The 21,375-nt window shown below is 49.6% G+C and overlaps 2 protein-coding genes across 2 annotated transcripts; both read left to right on the top strand.

The window, feature by feature from the left end:
• The first annotated feature begins 4,235 nt into the window (after positions 1–4,235).
• On the top strand, positions 4,236–17,136 carry Alox12 (arachidonate 12-lipoxygenase, 12S type). Its single transcript, XM_057775038.1, has 14 exons — positions 4,236–4,410; positions 4,924–5,125; positions 6,176–6,257; positions 6,353–6,475; positions 6,590–6,693; positions 6,939–7,099; positions 7,902–8,045; positions 9,188–9,397; positions 12,010–12,096; positions 12,324–12,493; positions 12,974–13,095; positions 16,026–16,126; positions 16,236–16,406; positions 16,511–17,136. Exons 1-14 carry the CDS (start codon positions 4,276–4,278, stop codon positions 16,688–16,690), a joined length of 1,992 nt encoding a protein of 663 aa, XP_057631021.1. The 5' UTR covers positions 4,236–4,275; the 3' UTR covers positions 16,691–17,136.
• A 2,448-nt stretch (positions 17,137–19,584) lies between these two features.
• On the top strand, positions 19,585–21,374 carry Rnasek (ribonuclease K). Its single transcript, XM_057775046.1, has 3 exons — positions 19,585–19,912; positions 20,553–20,629; positions 21,087–21,374. The coding sequence occupies exons 1-3, from the start codon at positions 19,835–19,837 to the stop codon at positions 21,226–21,228; spliced, it is 297 nt and encodes a 98-aa protein (XP_057631029.1). The 5' UTR covers positions 19,585–19,834; the 3' UTR covers positions 21,229–21,374.
• Position 21,375: the final 1 nt, after the last annotated feature.

Here is a 21,375-nt window from a genome sequence, read left to right as displayed (position 1 = left end):
TTTCTTAATCCTCAGAACGGCTAATAACCACACCCTAAATTAAACATTCTGTTATCTGGCCTTGAGGATCAAGGTACCTAGCAACCACACCTTAGATCAAATATCCAGTTATCTGACCTTAAGGATCAAGAATAGGTTTGAACTCTCTAACCTTAAGTCAAGATGGAACCAAGTCAAATCTGTGGGCTCCCACAACACTGTGGATGGATGGAAAGAGCCTTGACACAGCCACCTAGTGCCACAGTCACGCTTGGGGACCCTGTCCAAACTCGTGTGAACCCGGAGTTTGGAAGCTCTAGTTTGTGTCTCTGCTGTGGCCTATTCAAGGCATCCCAGAAGCACTAGGGAATGACGCTATTAGATTTCACAGGACAAAGTTTCCCTTGCCACACCACCAGACACCAGATACCAATGACCACACTCAGAGAGGGAAATTATGGTTGTCCTACAAGTAGAGACAGGTGGGTATCCAAATTAGTAATTAGAAAAGTAAATATTACATTATCTGCTTTGAAATCATATCCTATGGTCACACGCTTAAAATTACATGGTTAATAATGACTTTCTTATGAGCAAATGCCTCAAGAAACTAATATGAGTTAATATAGCCCATTGCCATACATGAACTCCAAGGAATAACACAGCAAAGACACTAGAGGCATCACCCCAAGAACTGACTGCAAAGTGAGGCACACTGGCCTGGGAGAGAGAACAAGGATGGGACTCTTGTGTTTGGAAAAAGTTTTAAGAAGCATCTTTGGCTATGGATTCAAGGGTCACCCTGCTCGTCCACATTCCCGGGGCATAACCCAGTGAAAGAAGCTTTGATCAAGAAGTTAAAAGTTGCAGAGACAGGTCATGGGAATGTAGGAGTTGGCTTTTGGCGCAGACAGCAGGCACTGGAAGTCTGGACCAAGAGTTTAAGCTTTGAAGTGTACACCTGTGCCAACGTGAACTTCCCACTGCAAAGGGCCAGACCAAACCAAGGCCTTGATCCTTCTTGTGCCAAATGTAGGTAGATCATAGCATCAGAGGACAGATTTCAAATATGATGCTGAATTCTCTTGATTAAAAAGTAAGGAAAGGAGCTAAGCATGGTGGCACACACCTTTAAGCCCAGCACTCCGAAGGCAGAGGCAGACAGATCTCTGTGAGTTCTAAGCCAGTCTGGTCTACAGAGTAAAACTCTCTCAAATAAATAAATAATAAACAAACAAATAAATAGGATGGGCGGGAGAGAGGAAGGGAGGGAGGGAAGCATCTGAGAGGATGTATTGGAAAGTTCTTTTCTATTTCTGAGGAAGTTGTGTGAATCTACAGACCTCTACAAGCCTGGAGCCAGCTTTATTACTCAGGAATGTGCGTCTCAAGGACTTGGTAGATTTGCAGTATGCATGCAAAGGGAGACAGGGCCTCTGTGTCTAAGCTTTGTTTGAGGGGGTGAGATCCTACCTAACTCAGACAGGCACTTCCTTTGCTCTGTGAACTAGTCTCCTCTCAGAAAAATACAGGAGGAGTTTGTTTTCTCACTAATCCATCTAGGCAGACACAGATGCTCACTCCAGTTCCCAAGTGGGTCTAGGATGTGCTGTGTATGACACAGGGCACCATCAAGTCCTCGTACCTGAGGCTTGAAGGAGGGGCTCATCTGTTTTATTTAGAATTTGTTATTTGTTTGTTTATTTTAAACTTTGTTTTTATTTTATGTGCATGAGTATTTTGCTTACGTGAATATCTGTGTACCACGTGCATGCCTGGTGTCCACAGAAGCCAGAAGAGGGCATCAGATCCCCTAGGAGTAGAGTTGTAGATGATTATGAACCATCCTGGGGGTGATGGGAATCGAACCCAGGTCCTCTGCAAGAACATCCAGTGCTTCCAACCTCTGAGCCATCTCTCCAGCACCTGTAACCCAGACCAGCCTGGAATTCCCTATGTAACATGAGCTGTCTTTGAAATGTTGACGGCCCTCCTGCCTTAGCCTTTCAGACACTGGCATTCTATGTGGGGTACCTGCCTTGAGGTTAGTTGTCATTTACTCTGGGGACTGCAGTGGGCTGTACCTGTGTGTCTGTATGACGTTCCTCTCATCTTCGCAATTTCTTCACCTGTGATGTACATCACACTCCTATTTAAGGCTCGCTCTGTAAAGAAAGTTGTCTTCTTCCTCTGCTACTGTTATGGAGAGGTTTCCAGGGTTGGGAGAAGATTTTAATATATATGCTCCCCGACTTGAGGCGTAGCTCAGTGGTAGAATGTTTGCGTAGCATACATGAGGTTCTGAGTTCAGTACTCAGCACTAGATAAACAATTACAACTTGAACGTATCTTCCCAGTCTACCACATTGCTTGAAAACCAGTGAAAAATGAAGGAGGGAGCAGGACTTGGGAAATGAGATCCTAGTGGGAGGCAGGGCCAGTGGAGGAAGCAGTGGGTATAAGAACTGGAAGGGACTTCCCGGAGGGATGCTGACGACCCATAGTGAACAACAGTAAGTTAGTACAGAGGGCTGTGTGTCAAACACTGTGCTAAGTGTTTGAACATACTAACTCATCACGCCTATGCAGCATCTCAGGTTCTCTCGCTCTGCATGTGACCTCATAGCACACAGAAGCAGCAGAGAACTGGTCCCAAGACGCTAGAGAAGCAGTTTTGAATTAAGGAATCATTTAGTAGATGTGAACCAAACTCTTCGAGAAGGCAAAACGGGATCAATGAAAACGTCCGAGGAAGAGGACCACATCCTGCGGGTATGAACCATGGGGAATGTACAGAAAACGTGACACCAAGACATTGAAAGAAGGGGGTCTGTCACTTGACAGACACCCAGTCCAGAACACAGAACGTATAAACAGAAACGGGCCTAGATGTAAAACAGTAATCTACCAAGGACCAAACATGCTTTAAGGTCTGGAGGCTAGAAACCCTGAAGACTGTCCCTACCAACAATCAGCATGCCAGGTCCAGGAAACGGATCTGCCTGGCCCTAGCCTATCCCAAGCCAACAAACTATAGCAAAGAATCCCTAGCAGCATCCCTCTAAGTTCACGGCTTTCTGAGACCCAAGACCAGGACATAGCTTGGGAAGAAAATCCAACCTGCCATCCACTGAAGAAGACTCACTTTTCTTACCTGAGAGGAATAAATTCACGGGACCCACCCATACCTGCTGGATGCCAGGCTGCGGTTCTTGGGTGCCTGTCCTTTTCTGCACCCACTGTCTGAATGTAGACATTCATTGTCTCTGGTCTCCCTTGAGATGTCTGGCCCATGATATCTAGCCTATTTGAAATCTTAAAGTCTTGATTGATATTCAGGTGAGTGGGGGAGAAGCTGAGGGTGGGGGAAGAAGGGAGGGGTGGGATTTTAAGTCTGAAAATGCTGTCTTTTCAGGCTCAAGGCAGCCTGGGGATCCCTGGGGATTTATTGAAGGGCAGATTTCAAAAGCAGTAGAGAGCAGGAACAGGGTTGGGGAGAACTGCAGCTGGTCTAGCAACTGGGGCATCCTCCCCGGTTCACCTTCTAGAAGCAGTCCTCTGGTTTCAGCCCAGAAAAGAGACATTTCCCCCCTCCATTTGAAAACTGGGTTCAACCCCTCTACAAGTCCTCCTAAAGACCCAGAGGCCTTGGGAAAGCTCCTAAGCCCTCTTGGCTCCAGCCAGGATGCTCCAGCCCTGAGAAACCCCTATAAGTAATTCTAGGGCAGCGGTTCTTAACTTGAGTCGCGACCCCCCTGAAGACACTTTCACAGGCATTGCCTAAGACCATTGGAAAACAAGATATTTACATTACAGTTCATAACAGTAGCAAACTTAGAGTTATGAAGTAGCAACAAAAATTATTTTATGGTTGGTGGTCACCACAACATGAGGAACTGTATTAACGGGTCGCAGTATTGGGAAAGTTGAGAAACGCTGATCTAGAGAGTCCCCTGTCATAGTTAACTGTACCCGCCCAACACGCGCGCGCGCGCGCGCGCACACACACACACACACACACACACACACACACACACACACACACACGGCTAGAGCACCTTCAGTTTCCCTCACACCAAAGCTAACTCAAAGGCACAGCCCTTCCCCAAAGCCGGCTAGACTAGCAGGTTCAGGCTAGTCTAGGGCGGGGACTAGGGAGGAGTGCCTAGAATTGTGAGGGCGGGGACACAAACCCATCTTTTAAAGCCTCGGAACTGGCCCTGAGGCCACGGTGGCCCTGGGCGGTCTTCGAATTGAGCTTCACTTGGGTTGCCTCCGGAGAGGCCAGAGAGCGCCATGGGCCGCTACCGCGTCCGTGTGGTCACTGGGGCCTGGCTCTTCTCCGGATCCCTCAACCGAGTGGAGCTGTGGCTGGTTGGGGCGCATCGGGAGGTGAAGCTGGAGCTACCGCTGAGGCCCGCGCGGGGCAAGGTTAGCGGGCAAGAGCTGGGTCCCCCAGTGTCCGGGCTGGGCGTGGGAGGTTGGCAAGGGACAGGAGGCTGTGACCTCACGACCGCAGTGGAGTTTTGTGGAGGTAGAACACCGGGAGTGAGGTCAACAACTGGCATGGGCTGGTCTCCTTTTCCCGGACCCCAGCCCAAGCAGCCTCTGATTCCTCCTGAATAAAGTGCCCCAAAGCCGATGTAAATACAGGACTTGTGGTCAGTCGTGAAGCTCTTCAGAGCTCCAATGTAGTGGGAGCTCAGCGAACAAGAGACAGGTGATGATGATGCTCCCTGGTCAGCGCGCTGTCGGCTCTGGTCTCCCCACAGAAACGGAATTCCTTAGACCCACCAGACAGGTTAGGGGTGGAAGAGGGAGGGAGAGTGGGAGTGAGAGGTGTTTGACGGTTGCGGTAAACTGAGGCTCCACAAAGGGCGGTTCCGTCTCTGAAAGGCTTCTCCCAATTCCTGCTACTAAGTCTGGCGAATCTGGTCCCCACAGGAGGAAGAGTTTGACTTCGATGTTCCTGAGGACTTGGGGCCACTGCAGTTTGTGAGGCTGCACAAACAGCACACAGTGGTGGACGACGCCTGGTTCTGCAACCTCATTACAGTTCAGGGGCCCGGAACAAGTGCAGAGGTGGTGTTCCCCTGCTACCGCTGGGTGCAGGGAGACGGAGAACTGAGTCTGCCGGAGGGGACTGGTGAGCAGGCAGCAATTCACCTTGGGCAAGTGGGCGAGCATCTGAGGGAAAGGAGGTGGGCAGGGGCAAGGTAAGGAGGGATAAGGGGGAAGTGGGGAGAAGAACCTCAAGAAAGGATGGACAGGCGCTGGCTGGTACAGTGAGTTTCCGGGATGCAAGTGAGGAAATGGGAAGAAGTTATGAATTCCCCAAGGGTCTCCAGAATAAGTGATGTTGCACTTGAATTAAAGAGGGTACTAAGCGATCTGGAGACCCTGTTTTCCTAAATAGGAAGTAGGTCACACAAAGAGAAGCAAAGAGCAGGATGAGTTCTGTGATCCAGAACAAGTTAGGACAGGGACAGGTGAAGAGCTCACAGAACAGGAGATTGACAGCGAGCAACAGACAGACAGACAGCTAGGAAGGGATGACGGGCAGTTGGTTTGATTGGAGTAGTGGGGACCACCTGGCAGCAGAGGGCATGCGTAAGAGTCACAAAACTTCAAATATTTACCATGGGAAACAAGAGAAAGAGAGGAAGGAAACCCAGGGTGGTACAGGTGGAAACCGGAAACAGCACGTTGAGACAGGTGGACCTAATCAAGGTGGCAGCAGGGACAAGTCAGTAACTGGAGAGTGGAGATCTACTCCGAAAAGTGAAGCCAGGCGAAGAGAGCAAGGGTGAGGGTGTCCGGATGCTTACGATGTGCGGTCAGCCAGCCAGAGCAACAGGCAGCAATAGATCGCTGCAGTGTCAGGGACCAAGATTTTATCACCTAATTAGGGTGAGATCCCCCAATTCTAGACATCAATGAAATAAGGTCAGGAAGGAGATTGTGAGCTTAAGGTACAAGGAAGCATGGCAGATATGTGGTCTGGGAGGAAGGTGTGGGGTGAGCCCAGGCAAGACCCGGATGAGTGCCTGGGGATCAGTCAAATGAGGCAAAGCCAGAGATAAAGACAACAGAGCCAAACAGAAAACATGGACTGGCTACAAAAAAGAGGACAGGAGACAAGCGGAAGCGTGCTCAGAACCAGACAAGAAGCATGGCTAATTTTGACTTTCCCTAGCCCGCCTGGCAGGAGACAATGCCTTGGATGTCTTCCAGAAGCATCGAGAAAAGGAACTGAAGGAAAGACAACAGGCCTACTGGTGACTCTCAGCCCACAGCCTCCCAACTGCCCCCACCGCTCCCTGCCCCACCCCCACCGCTCATCTCAAGCTGAAGCGTTGTTCCCAACTTCTAGCTGGGCCACCTGGAAGGAAGGCTTACCCCAGACCATAGCCGCAGACTGTAAGGACGACCTACCTCTGAATGTGAGATTCCATGAGGAGAAGAGACTGGACTTTGAATGGTCATTGAAGGCAGGGTAAGGAAAGGGCTAGGAAGCTTCGGGCATGGGAGCAGGGGGACCAAAGCGCGGTGGTATTTAGTGAGAAGCTAAGGGTCAGATGATGGGGTCATGTCTTAACACCTGTCCTAGGGTTCTGGAAATGGGTCTCAAACGTGTTTACACCCTCCTGAGAAGCTGGAACCGTCTGGAAGACTTTGATCAGATCTTCTGGGGCCAGAAGAGTGCCTTGGCTGGTGGGTGGCTTCCCCAGATCTCCATAATCTCCCAGTGGTCCCTTTTCATTACGAGGCATGATTCCTGGAGCTCCTTGGCAAATTAAAATATATTACGATGATATTCTCACAGAAGCCCCCAAAATGACAAAAATAAAAATGGCTGAGCGTAGGATATTCTAAATCCCCGAGGTCCAATGGGAAGAACAGAGACATCTAGGCTGCAGTAAATTCCCTCCTTTCTGTGCCCCACCCTTGCACCACAGAGAAGGTTCACCGGTGCTGGCAGGACGATGAGCTTTTTGGCTACCAGTTCCTCAATGGTGCCAACCCCATGCTGTTGAGACGCTCTACCTCTCTGCCCTCCAGGCTGGTACTGCCCTCTGGGGCAGAGGAGCTCCAAGCGCAGTTGGAAAAAGAACTCCAGGTATCTTCTCCCTGCCTGGCACTGCCCTCTCATTACTAGTGTGTAAGACCTAGTGAGGTTGAGATGCCAACATCAGATGGCAGAAAAGAAGGGACCCCTTGGTGCATGCCTTTTGCTAGGAAAAAAAAGTGTCTGAACAATGGTGACGTCATATAAAAGCCACAAGGACTCCTGTATGAATGGGGGAGAGAGATGGATCCCTAGGACACAGACTGGGTGCAGAGATGTTAAAAGGAATAATGATACACTTGCTGCTGAAATTTTTCTGGATTCCAGTGATCTTGGCAGGGAAAAGGCAATGCCTGCCTGCGCTGTGGAATGGGGAGGTTTGGGAGGTTTTCTGAAAAATTTAGGAGTTGAGTTTGGGAAGGATGGACTGGTCACTGGAGGATAAGCTGCAATGTGCTCATTGGCAAAGAAAGCTCAGGAGGCTCTCTGGAATCTTCCTCATAGAGCGGAAGAGGGATTGTTGAGCTGATGGGAGCCAAGAACAGAAGGCCACCTGGGACTGATAGGACAGGGGACTGACCACCTGCACAGGGAGTCAGGGTGCTAGTGCTTGGGAGACAGACTGGACTGGGCAGGCCTACCCCGAACCCAGATCTGCTACACATATCCCCACACAAGGCGTCTACCCTCATCTGGGTGGTTTGTGTTCTGGGCTGTTACCTTAAGATTAGAAGAACCAGACCAACCAGACACTGTAGCTATGACAATGGGACTCTGGAACCGATGGACAACAACGACAAGAAGCTGGTGTGTGACCTCTGAACTCTAAGAATGCATGCATTCCTTTCTCCAGAATGGTTCCCTGTTTGAAGTTGACTTCATTCTGCTGGATGGGATTCCAGCCAATGTGATCCGGGGAGAGCAGCAGTACCTGGCTGCCCCTCTTGTCGTGTTGAGGATGGACCCCAATGGGAAGCTGCTGCCCATGGTGATCCAGGTAAGCTCCCTGAGTACTTCATTCCTAATGCTGGTCTCGGTCACTTAAACCTCTGCATCCAGAAACCCGATGTCCAGGTGCTTGGCTCCCCGGTCCTGTCTCTTCTGAGAGCTACCCTCCTTTCACAGCCTAGTCCCCCCAACTCATCCAAATGGAAGTGCTTGTTCATGAATCACAGAAGCTGCGGGGTGTGGTGATGTATACCCATAATCCCAATACTCTGGAGGCAGAAGGATCATGAATTCAAGACTGCCCAAAGATAAATGACAAGTTTTGGGCCAGCCTGAGCTACATAGTAAGATCTTCAAACAAACAAATGGCCTCTTGAGTCCTCACCCTATCACTAACAATACTCAAATATCAGTGTGCATCTCATTCATCTCAGGTACTCGTGAAAAGCACAGGTTTCTGGGTTGGTGTAGCTCAGTGCACAGCACTTACTGCACGCGGCATCTAGGTGGGGCAGAAGGGGGTCGGAAGTTTGTTAAATCCCACCCCCAGACTTTCTGGTTCAGTGTATCAGAAATGGATGTAAAAAGTGCTTTTCTCACAGGTTCCAAATTAATGCTAAGATTAAGTAGCTGAGGACCACACTGAGAACCATTCTTTAATCTCAGTGTTCCGTGCTTCTAAGTATCCATTGTTGCTTGACTCTTTCGCCTACTGCCATCAATCATTGATCAACACTGCCAATAATCTTCACATCCACCTGTCCAGGTGTGCTGGTCTCTGAGACAGTAGTTGGCTGGCCTGGACTTTCCCATGTAAACCAGACTTGAAACTACAGAGATCCACCTGCCGCTGCTTCCTGAGTGCAGGAGATTAAAGAGGAACCACCACACCTTGCTCCCATCCTCGCAGCTTCCGCTCTCCTTCATCACCTGCTCTCTGAGCCTCTTGTTTACCCCCACACCACCACTAGGACCTCCTTTCTGGACCCCTGCTTCCTGTCTGTCCTGCATTCAGCCTGCCCATCTTGGCACTCCAGCTAGGAGAGCAGAATGACAGGTTTCTCATTCCTTCCAATTGAGTGTGAGGCACTGGAAGGAACCAGTTTAGCTTAGTCACGGGTCTCTCCAGGAACTGTGGCCGTGTCGTACAGAGGGGGAGTTCCACCAATGCTCAATTTCTATTTCTCCCAGATTCAGCCTCCCAGTCCCAGCTCCCCAGTCCCAACATTGTTCCTGCCCTCAGATCCTCCACTGGCCTGGCTCTTGGCTAAGATTTGGGTCCGAAGTTCAGATTTCCAGCTGCAGGAGCTCCAGTTCCACTTGCTGAACACCCATCTGGTGGCCGAGGTCATCGCTGTCGCCACCATGAGGTGCCTCCCGGGACTGCACCCTATCTTCAAGGTACAGACTCCACCCTCTGTCCCATCTCCCTTAGAACCTAAGTAAGATGTTCTGAGACAAAGTCTCTAGCTGGAACTGAAGCTCACCATTGTGGCTCGGCTGGCTGGTCAGCAAGTCCAGGGGATCTTCCTGTCTCCACTCTCCACAACTCAAAAGAGGTAGATACAACAGCAAAACTCTTCATAGGAATCGCTGAGTGAAAAGCGGGGGACAGAAACTGTACCAACACCTTGGAACTTACTTTAATCAAGCTGAGTCATTTAACACCTCTTAAGGACCATGATGAGGGCGATCCCTGAAATTCTCAAACATCTGGCAGTGTCACTGTGGCTTACAACACAGCGGAGACTCCGTCAGCTGGGAGTGGAGGGAGCCAGGTGGGGGTGGGGGAGACGGCCAGTGGATAAAAGGTTTGCTGCTCAAGCCTGAGGACCTGAGTTTGAATCCTCAGCACCCACGGAAAACCCAAGCATGGTGGTTCACCTATAGCCCGAGCAGCCGGTGGTGTGAGGACAAAGGAAACCAATTCCAAAGGTTGTCCTCCAACCTCCACAGGGGCACAGTGACACACATGGGCCCATACACACAGTCTCAGGCAAATAAAATAATGTAATGAAAATAAAAAGATTTGAAAAATCTTGATAACATTTCACATAAAAAGATCACAAAACTGCAAGCACGCCGGGTGGTGGTGGCACACACCTTTAATCCCAGAGGCAGAGGCAGGCGGATTTCTGTGAGTTCAAGGCCAGCCTGGTCTACCAGAGCTAGTTCCAGGACAGGCTCCAAAGCTACAGAGAAACCCTGACTCAAAAAAAAAAAAAAAAAAAAAAAAACCTGCAAGTATATAAAAGGGGGCGATTGTCAGGCTAGGGTAAAGGAAAACGGGGTGTCTGTTTTAGCTACATGGTGTAAGGGGATGATTGTCAGGCTAGGGTAAAGGAAAACGGGGTGTCTGTTTTAGCTACATGATGTAAGGGGGTGATTGTCAGGCTAGGGTAAAGGGCTACATGGCGTATAAAGCACTGTTGGAGTATTCAAGGTGGGAACGTGGTAAGGAAGACAATTAAGTCCCAAGCCTGGCCAGTCTAGCTGTGACCCCTTCGGGTAACACAGGCTGATTAATAGAATCCTGGATTTCATTTCCTCCATGATACACCTGTACCTGCATCTTCTATTCCGTGTGTACAGTTAAAACCTATACTCACACTTGACACTTTCCCCTCTGGCTCAGTCTCCTTCAGTCTCCATCCGCCCTAACGATTACATCCCATGGCAAACTGCTGTTTGTCACAGGACACACAGTAGGGCTAAATGCGCCGATGTCCCAGAGGTACCTTACTTTGACAGTCAGGGTCTAAGTCCTAAATCATACCTTGATATTTTCCAAACGTCCACTTTCTTATTTTGTTTTGATTTTGAGATGGGGGTCTCACACAACCCAGGCTGGCCTCCAGCTCTCTCTATCCAAAGACCTCCTCTGTCCTCCTCCGTCCACCTCCCTCACGCTAGGATCAGAGGCATGCACACCATACCCAGATTATGGAGTGCCAGGAATTGAACCCACAGGCTTTGTTCGCACTGCTCAGGCATTTTGCCAACCAGGTTACATCTGCAACCTAGCTGTTAGGTTGTTAAAGGACAAATGGCATAGGCTGTAATGTGACACATGCTAAATGCTATCTAAAAGTCCTTGAAATTTTTGTTTGGGGTTGTTCCCAGTCATCTTTTCTTCTCCTGTGACTTGGGGCATTCTGTGACACTCAGAATCTTGTGTGAGTTGTCCAAAAATATCTCAGACTAATGTGAGTTGCTTTGATATCTCAAAATCAAAGAGATCACTTGAGCCATTCCTGTGTTTGGCTTGAGCAATTCAGATAAATACAAAATTAGATGAAATATGAATATTAGCTGTGTAAAAAAAGAAGACAAAAAAGGATGTATGAGAATGAGGTGGAGTTTTATGAGAGCCGAGGAAAACAAGAGAGGAGACCCAACAGTACCATCAAGGCAGGGGACAGAATGGATGCTGAGACTTCTGCTGTGCAAGCAGACAGCTTCATATACCCTCCCCACAAGCCACTCCTGAAGAAACCCAAGTGTCAATAGCCGAAGAATAAAGGTGCAGTTTTGATAAGGAATAGACAGGGCTAATTTAAGCTATGAGGATATAAATGACAGAATATAAGAAAATCAAAAGGCGCTGAGAGCTCCTAAAAGACACCCACACTCAGGGTGGAAACAAAGAGAATGAATAACAGCTACTATTAGGTATTACAAACACACCACCTACATAGTCACACATGGGAGCAGCTCCCTCAGGTAAGAGCCTACTGTTGCCCCCTGTTGGCAGGTTGGAATATTGCATGCTAAGTAGTAATTAACTTGGTACCAGAGTGGTAAGGTGTGGTTTGAAATCCTAGTCACCACGGCTCTAGAGGACAACTCCTGAGGAATTTAGAGAATGTGAATAAGTGACCAGAGAAGGAAGAGTCCAGTCTGTCAAGGCCTCGGCATGAACGAAAGCACCAAGAGGACAGGAGGACCTTACACTTGGTGTCAGGTCCTACAAGGAAGGTCTCAAGCACAGCCCCCTTTAATCTCCACCCCAGCTCCTAGTTCCCCACATCCGTTACACTATGGAAATCAACACACGAAGCCGGACCCAGCTCATCTCAGATGGGGGAATATTTGATCAGGTAAGGGTCGGGGGGGTATGGTGCCACCTCATCGCCCGGCTTCCGTTGATGGTCTGAACACTTGGGGATGCCAGACCAACTTCTGTGAAATCTCAGTCTTAACCTATGAGTCCTGTCCATTCATATGTGTGACTTCAAACCTGAAAACTCCATGCCTGAGCGCCGTACAGCCCTTGGCTTTCTATCCCCGCTTCATCCATCAAGACTTGTCAACTTTCTTGTCCCAGGTAGTGAGCACAGGTGGAGGGGGCCATGTTCAGTTGCTCACTCGGGCAATGGCTCAAATGACTTACTGCTCCCTCTGTCCTCCTGATGACCTGGCCAACCGAGGCCTGCTGAGAATCCCAAATGCTCTCTATGCTCAGGACGCATTACAGCTCTGGAAAGTCACTTCCAGGTGAGTGAGATCTGGCTTGCGACAAAAAGTGTCTCTCCAGAGGTGGGGGGAAGGAACAGGTGGGGTCAGTTGTCAGGTTTAAAAGGAGAGACTAGACTAGGGGCAGGACACAGGCGAGGACGGCTGTCAGAGTGGAGGCTGGGGATCTGGAAGAACCAGGGTTTTGTCCGGAGTGACTAGCAGTCATGGGCAGTTAGAATGACTAACTTTTACCGCTTCTCCTTACATCAGTATATCCAAGTCCTGGGGTGTTAATCACGGGATGCTTGTTTAGCACGAGCAAACCCTTCATTTTGATCCCTAATGCTGCAATAAATTAATTACTTGAATTTTTAAATGAAAATTAAAACTTCAAAACACAAATGTGGTAGGATCCAATCCAGGCACAGTGAGAGTCAGCTGAGAGGTGGCCCCAGAAAAGAGGTGCAGAGGTGAGAGGTTGGAGCCCATGTTCTCAGCTCAGCTTCCTTCTCTGGGCAGGTATGTGGAGGGGATGGTCCACCTCTTCTACCAGAGTGACGAGATTGTGAGGGGAGACCCAGAGCTGCAGGCCTGGTGTTGGGAGATCACTGAGGTGGGACTGTGCCATGCCCAGGACAGAGGTAAGATCTGTCCCAGCAACAAGCGCCCCTCCTCAGACCTGGGGGACAGAACTCTCCAGTCACACCCACCCTTCCGTTCATGACAGCATCCTCCATGTCTCCAAACACCCAGTTCATGACAGCATCCTCCATACCTCCAAACACCCAGAAGCATCCTATACCTCACTTGTTCTTCTAAAGAGGCCCCAGCCATCAGCTCATACTCAGTTATATCTAGAACCTGCCATAGTTATATATTGGACTCAGCTAGAGCAGAACCACAGCCAGTGAGTTCTTCCCAGGCCCTGCTGGGGTTTATGGAGCTCTACGTTCATGGTTCCCTATTTTTCTACCTGGAGATATAAATGGAAAAAGATTTCCCACCAAAGCCCATCATGTCCCACCGTGGCTATTCCTTTCCCTCCTGCCTGCTACTGTCCATGCACAGAGGGTTCTGGCACACTGTACATTTGCCAAACTGCGATGTCATTCTTGATGCCAGACAATACCATCTGCACGCTATGGCTCAGATCTGAATTCAGGGGCTCAGGTTTCTTCGGTTAATCTGGTCCTCACTCTCCAGCACCCCTCCCACCAGTCAGGGTGCAGCCACTGCTTGCAGTCAACTTCCATCCTCCTCCCTAACTCCGGAAAGAACTAGCCTTTCCTGGGCTAAACAGAAGGCTTCCGGATCTGAGGTTTCTTCCAGCCACTTCCCCTCCACACTTGAGACTACCACCTTGAATCCCGTCCACTGCGTCTTAATGGCACAGTGGAACCACCATGGCCTGACCCTGCAGTGCAGCAAACACCTGTCCCCTGAAGAAAGCCTCTCCTTGAGGAAGCATGGGGTTTACCACCCCTACTCTTGCAGGACCAAGCTCTCTCTAGTTTCTCAGTCCTGATCCTTTGGCTTCAGACGTCCAGAAAGACGTCTCCTTTGCCATCTCCGCAAGCACTAGCTACATCTTGAAATTCACAATAAATATTCAGCGTCTCAGTCTGCTGGGACTGAAATAATGAAGTGGAACAGACGGTGTGGCTTACACATCAGAAGTTTATTTCTCACCACACTGGAAGCTAAAGTCTCAGGTCAGAGTGCCAGCATGTTCGAGTCCGGCGGGTGCTCTTCCAGGCGACACAGGTCACTCTCATGGCACCACGTGGCATAGAAAGAACAAACTAGATCTCTGTCCTGTCTCGCAAGGACACTGCCATCACTCAGGGAGCTCTAACCTCATAACACGGGCAAGCAATTTCAGAATAATAGCTTAGGGGTGGAAACACATCCATTCCATACCATAAATATTAGCTTTATCCTCACAAACAGCGACTCAGCCCCTCCTCTCTCTATTCTCTCTCAATGCACAGCTCACTTTTGCCATGTGTGCTGCTGCACTTAGAGGAAGTGTGCTAAAATCAACACAGGTGAGAGGAGAGCCGCCGGGAGCTGCGTTCAGAGCCAGTCTTTCTCCCCCTGGACAGCCTCCCTTTGATGTTCTTATCAGAAAGCAGATATAATTATGCGGACCGGCTCAAATCAAAGCTCCCACGTGCACTGCAAAATAATTGGCATGAGGCAAACTCAGAATTTTGTTTAGTTTTGTTGTTTTTTTCAAGACAGGGTTTCTCTGTATATCCTAGCTGTCCTGGAACTAGCTCTGTAGACCAGACTGGTCTCGAACTCAGAGATTCTCCTGCCTTTGTGCGCACACACACACACACACACACACACACCCGCCGAGTGCTGGGATTAAAAGCTTCACCACTACCACCCGGAAGGACTTTGTTTTGAGACAGGGTCATTTAGCCTAGCTGGGTCTCAGACTTACTTTGTAACGAAAGCTTGAACTCATGTTCTTCCCGCCTCAACCTCTGAAGTGTTGGGTTACAGACGTGTGCCACCAGGCCCAGCTCAAGACTTCTCTTATTCTCCATTGTATAACTAAGAGACTATAATTCCTTATCTAGAAATAGGAAAACAAAATATTATTATTATTTTGGTTTTTTGAGACAGGGTTTCTCTGTGTAGCCCTGGCTGTCATAAAATTAGCTCTGTAGCCCACCCAGGCTGGCCTTGAACTCACAGAGATCCACCCACCTCTGCCTCCTGAATGCTGGGATTAAAGGTGCATGCCACCACCATCTGGCACATCATTAATTCTTTTTTTTTAATTAATTTATTATGTATACAGTGTTCTGCCTGCATGTATCCCTACAGGCCAGAAGAGGGCACCAGATCTCATTACAGATGGTTGTGAGCCACCATGTAGGTATTGGGAATTGAACTCAGGACTGCTGGAAGAGCAGCCCGTGCTTTTAACTATTGAGCCATCTCTCCAGCCCCTACATTAACCGACTAGGGATGACTGAATGCCCAGCCCTTAATCTTCCACAATAACTGTATCTATTATTTGCTGAGCACTATCTAAAAACAGATCATTTTAATGCTTTTTTTGTTGTTCGTTTGTTTAAAGACATGATCTCACTGTGTAGTCCAGACAGTGGTGTGGGATGGCCAGGAACTCACGAGCCTCCTGCCTCTGAGCTGGGATTACATCACGCACCACTGCGTCCACTGTGCAGAGGGAAACTGGAGTGTGGAGAGGTGAGGTGACTGGCTGGTCTGACGCTGGGACCCCGACTACAGAATTATTTTGTGGCTACTTCATAACTGTAATTTTACTACTGCCACAAATCAAAATGTAAATATTTGACATGCAGGGCATCTGATATGGGACCCCTGTGGGGGCTGAAACCCACAAGTTGAGAACCTCTGATCTAAAGTAACCAAGATGGAAGAAATTAGGCCAGTGCTGAAACCTATATCTGATACAAATATAGCTACATAAATTAAACACACACACACACACCCGTTCTAAAATACAGAGCATCCTGCGTTTCTTTCCTCTTACTCTGTCGCCTTTAAGTCCTGTTCTTTCCCTGGCCAGGTTTCCCTGTCTCCTTCCAGACCCGGGCTCAGCTCTGCCATTTCCTTACGATGTGTGTCTTCACATGCACGTCTCAGCACGCCGCCATCAACCAGGGCCAGGTATGGAGCTCAGGGCCCCAAGAGCGCGTGTCTGGACCTTGGGCTATCCAAGGGAGAGGTGGGAATTCAAATCCTAATGTCTGGGTGCTAGAGTAGCTTTTTTCCCCAGCTGGACTGGTATGGCTGGGTACCCAATGCCCCATGCACCATGAGGATGCCTCCACCCACCAACAAGGAGGAGGTGACTATGGCGATGGTGATGGGGTCCCTACCTGACATTCAGAAGTCCTGTCTGCAAATGACCATCACATGGCATCTGGGTCGCCTCCAGCCAGACATGGTGAGTAAGGACCAAGGAGAGGGAAGTAACAACTGGGGAAAAGGTATCAGCGTGAGGGGCTGGGTGTCTTCGGGCTGGAAGCTCAATGATCCATTCTGTCGTAGGTACCTCTAGGACAACACAAAGAAAACTATTTCTCAGACCCCAGGACCAAAACTGTGCTCAGTCAATTTCAAGCAGATCTGGGAAATTTGGAAAGAGAGATCATAGCCCGGAATGAGCAACTCGACCTGCCCTATGAATACCTCAAGCCCAGCCGCATAGAGAACAGCATCACCATCTGAGCCCGAGCTGCCAGCACTCAGAACAATCCCATCAGCACCAGGGCTGCCACTGCCCTCTTGATTCTGTGCCGTTTTACGTCTGCTGCTAAGACTAATTTCTCCCTCAACTAAACACACTCCACATCAGTATTCTGCCACAGGGCACTAGATGTTCTGCTGTAAAGAGGAATAGTTTCATCTCTGTAGGCCATACACGTTCTACCACTCTTACCTAGCTCTCTCCCTGTACCACTAAAGCAGCCACTGACATTATGAGTGTGACTATGTTCCAATAAAACTGTGTGTGGACACTGAGATGTGAACCTCACAAGTCACCAGATAGGATTTTGGCTTGTTTTCCTTCAACCATTTATAAGCAAAAACAATGTCAGGTGGTGGTGGTGGTGATCAGCTTTAATCCCAGCACTTTGGAGGCAGAGGCAGGCAGACTTCTGAGTTCAAGGCCAGCCTGGTCTACAGAGAAAGTTACTGGGCAGAAATCCTGTCTCAAAAAAACAAAACAAAACAAAAACAAGCAAACAGATTAAGATAAAAGTGCACAATTTCAGATTAGATCTGGTCTAACCTCATACAGGCCTCAGGCCAGAAATTCCAGCTTAAAAAGCATCCAAGAGGCTGAAGAGAGGAAAATGATATTTCTGGGTGAAGTCCACTATTACAGCTTAGTCTCTTCTGCCAGGAGCCAGCCCTCATACTTGATGGCCAACATGTAAATTCCTGACTCTCTTCCTTGACAGTTTCCCCTCCAGCCCTATTTTTCCAGTTTGAACAAATACCCTGAATATCCCTAAAGAAGGGTGTTACTGGTCCTAGATAAAAAGCTTTCTCCAACAGCTTCCTTCTGCAACAGTCACTAGGAGAAATGGAGAACCCTTGTCTCAGGCCTGTAACACCCAGTAATCACTGTGTTTCACAAGTTATCTTTCACAACCATTTTGAGACTAATATCCACAAAATAAATTTTAAAAATGTCACAAGAGCCGGGCGGTGGTGGCGCACGCCTTTAATCCCAGCACTCGGGAGGCAGAGGCAGGCGGATCTCTGTGAGTTCGAGACCAGCCTGGTCTTCAAGAGCTAGTTCCAGGACAGGCTCCAAAACCACAGAGAAACCCTGTCTCGAAAAACGAAAAAAAAAAAAAAATGTCACAAGATTCTAGTCCATGACAGTGTTCCTCGGTTTGGTCCTGGAGTCTCGAGATTAAAATGTATTCTCGCAATCATTCTGTGACTATTGTCCTTACTAGCATGGGTACACCAATCTTGGTGCAAAGTTTTTATTCATCGGTGGCTTTGAGCTTGAACCCCAGCCCTGGAGAGGAGGGAATGTTCTTTAAACATCTGATTACCCCCAAATTGTTACCAAATCTGTTTTGGAAAGGAAGGCTTTTTTTGTTTTGTTTTGTTTTTGTTAGACAGGGTTTCTCTGCAGCAGTCGGTCCTGGAACTAGCTCTTGTAGACAAGGCTGGCCTCGAACTCACAGAGATCCACCTGTCTCTGCCTCCAAAGAGCTAGGATTAAAGGCGTGTGCCACCACCGCCCGACCTTATTCTTGGTTATAACATATCTTGTGGTGGTTTGGATGAGAATGGCCCCATAGGATCATGTATTTCTGGTCACCAGGGAGTGAAACTGTTTGAAAGGATTACAAGGATTAGCAGGTGTGGCCCTGAGAGAGGAAGTGTGTCACTGGGGTGGGATCTGCCAGGCCCAGTCAGTGCTGCCCTCCCCACCAGATCAGGATGTCTGTCTCAGCTACGGCTCCAGGCCATGCTATGTGTGCTGTCACGCCAGCCCCAGTTCAATGCTTTTTTTTTTTTTTTCTTTTTTGGTTTTTCGAGACAGGGTTTCTCTGTGGCTTTGGAGCCTGTCCTGGAACTAGCTCTGTAGACCAGGCTGGTCTCGAACTCACAGAGATCCGCCTGCCTCTGCCTCTCGAGTGCTGGGATTAAAGGCGTGCGCCACCATCGCCTGGCAGTTCAATGCTTCTTAAGCGGTGCCTTGGCCATGGTGTCTCCCCCCAGCACTGAGCGGTGACCAAGACACATTCATCTTACGTCCTGTCTTACTCGGTGTGCCTGTAGCGTTTTCAGTGGAGAGAGAGGCAACTGCGACTTCTTTGTGTCTTTTCTCCTTTCTCCCCCATATTTAGCAACTCCACTGAGCCTGCTTTTCCTAGCGCCATATTTTTCCTGAACGTGACGTCTGGAATGGTACTACTGTATTGCAAGGGAAGCATTTCCAGGGTCAAGAAGTCCGAGACTATTGAAAAGCGTTCCTTCAAGCAGGATGCTAAGGCTCAGGAAGGGGCTCCTCTTTTTTCCTCTCAAAGTGTCAAAGCACCTTTCAAAAGGGAGACCAGGATAGAGGCGATAGACCTGCCCGGCGAGTAATTTCTTTTTCTTCTTTTTTTTTTTAATATTTATTTATTTATTATATATACAATATTCCGTCTGTGTGTACACCTGCAGGCCAGAAGAGGGCACCAGATCTCATTACAGATGGTTGTGAGCCACCATGTGGTTGCTGGGAATTGAACTCAGGACCTTTGGAAGAGCAGACAATGCTCTTAACCTCTGAGCCATCTCTCCAGCCCACCGTCTCGCTTACCGTTTTCCCCACCACAGAAGACCACCGGAGACTAAGGTATGTGTGTGGGATGTGGAATTAGACGATCCCGAGCTTCTCGACCTAACGAAACTGTCCCTTACTGAACTCTGCAGGCCCCTATTCCGATTGGGTTCTTTCCTGACGCCAGGTTAAAGCTAGTTCCTGGTCATGTGATCTGTCAAGTCGGTCACGTGAGATGCCCGCGCCTTCCATTCCAAGACGGGGTAGGTGAAGAAGAATCATCAGGCCCTAGTTCCTGCAGCACTCACGTCCCTGCCACCTAGGTCAAGGAGGATTTGTAAAATTGCTGCTTTGGATTCCGACACCGCGTCCTCCGCCCGAGGCTCAGCTCGCCGCGTGGCGCAGCGCTCTTCCAATCGCCCCCCCTCGGAATGGTCCACGCCTAAGGCCACGCCCCCGCCGCTCGGTGCCTCGCAAGTCCCCGAATCCAGCTCCCTGTCCCCGGCGTCTCCAGGCTTCCCTCTCGCCGCTTCTGCGCCTCGCTCAGCCTCTAGCGGTCCTTCCCTCTCTCCTCCATGGCGTCACTCCTGTGCTGTGGGCCTAAGCTGGCCGCCTGTGGCATCGTCCTCAGCGCCTGGGGCGTGATCATGTTGGTGAGCGGGCTGCCCCGCGAGAATCGGAGCGGGCCTGCGGGGCTCCGAGGTTGACGGGTTGGGAGGCCAGGAACCCCCAGGACTTTGGAAGTGGCAGACAGATTAAGGGTCTGGCTAATGAGCCGCTGGGAAACGAGGCGGAACTTAGACCGAAAACATTGAGAACTAGAGCGAAAGGGTGATGGGGCAGGACCCTGGGAATGGGTGCCAGCGCCGGTAAATTTGCGGACCCCTTGAGGTAAGCAAGAGCTAGGCCCTCGAGACATGCTTGAGTTGGATGGAGGTGAGGAAGAAGAGTGCTTGCTTCCGAAAATGCTAGCTGAGGCCAGGGCTCACCGGGCTTCACTTTGGAAATATGAAGTGCTGGGTTCCCCTCTTCTCTTCCGCCTAGTCCCATGATAATGACGCGTCTTGGAGAGCTGCTTGCTATGCCTCCTTGAACCCAGCCCCTCTTCCCAGTGTCCCACCTGACGCCCTATTCCAGAGGCCTTTGAGGCCTCCGAAACCAGCTACAACCACCCTGCTCCTAACCCTTTCTACTGTTGTGTTGAACCAACATTAGAAATGGGAGGAGCTTAGGGAGCGACCAAGAGGTAAGGTGCCAGAGTTTGACAACCTGCCTATTCCTTTGTTCTTCCAGATAATGCTTGGGATATTTTTCAATGTCCACTCCGCTGTGTTAATTGAGGATGTTCCCTTCACAGAGAAAGATTTTGAGTAAGTGGTCGGGTACTTAGGTGAGGCTGGGTGCAAATGAGAGGGAGCCGGGTGTAGGCTCAGAATTATGTGGGGAACACTGCTGAAGGTTGGGGAGCTGCAAGAGGAGAGCTGCCCTCTATAAAGCAGTTCCGTAGCAAACTGTGCTTAACATGCAAGGTCCTAGTTTCGATCCCCAGCACTAAACCGTTTTAAACAAAATGCACTTAGGAGCAGTCTTGCAAGCCAGGCTTCCGTGGCCACCCCAATTCCACCAGCTTAGATGTGGCCTCTTCCAATATTCTGCCTGCTTGCGCCTTAATCTACCTCTGCAAAATGGATCCCATGAGAGCTGGCCCAGCATGATTGTCAGGAGGACCAAGAGAAGTCAAAGCGTTTAGCGTGGTGTCTGGCTCGAGGGCCGTGCGCACTGGTGTCTGAGTGACTGACATTTCCCTGCTTGACTCGCCACCCCCAGGAACGGCCCGCAGAACATATACAGCCTGTACGAGCAAGTCAGCTACAACTGCTTCATCGCCGCCGGCCTCTACCTCCTCCTCGGCGGCTTCTCCTTCTGCCAAGTTCGGCTCAATAAGCGAAAGGAGTACATGGTGCGCTAGAGCGCAGCCCGGCTCTCCCTCCCCACCTGCTCCCCTATTTAAAGACTCCTCAGCCCGTCTGTCCCACCCGTCTGGCGTCCCCTGGGACCTGCAAATTCTGCTCCGGGCCCGAGCGCGCCCTGGACTACAATAAAAAGAAGCGATTCT

Source organism: Chionomys nivalis, chromosome 7, assembly GCF_950005125.1.
Source record: "Chionomys nivalis chromosome 7, mChiNiv1.1, whole genome shotgun sequence".
NCBI lineage: Eukaryota > Metazoa > Chordata > Mammalia > Rodentia > Cricetidae > Chionomys > Chionomys nivalis.
Note: the sequence above shows the minus strand (reverse complement) of the source record. Positions and strands in the feature narration are given on the sequence as shown.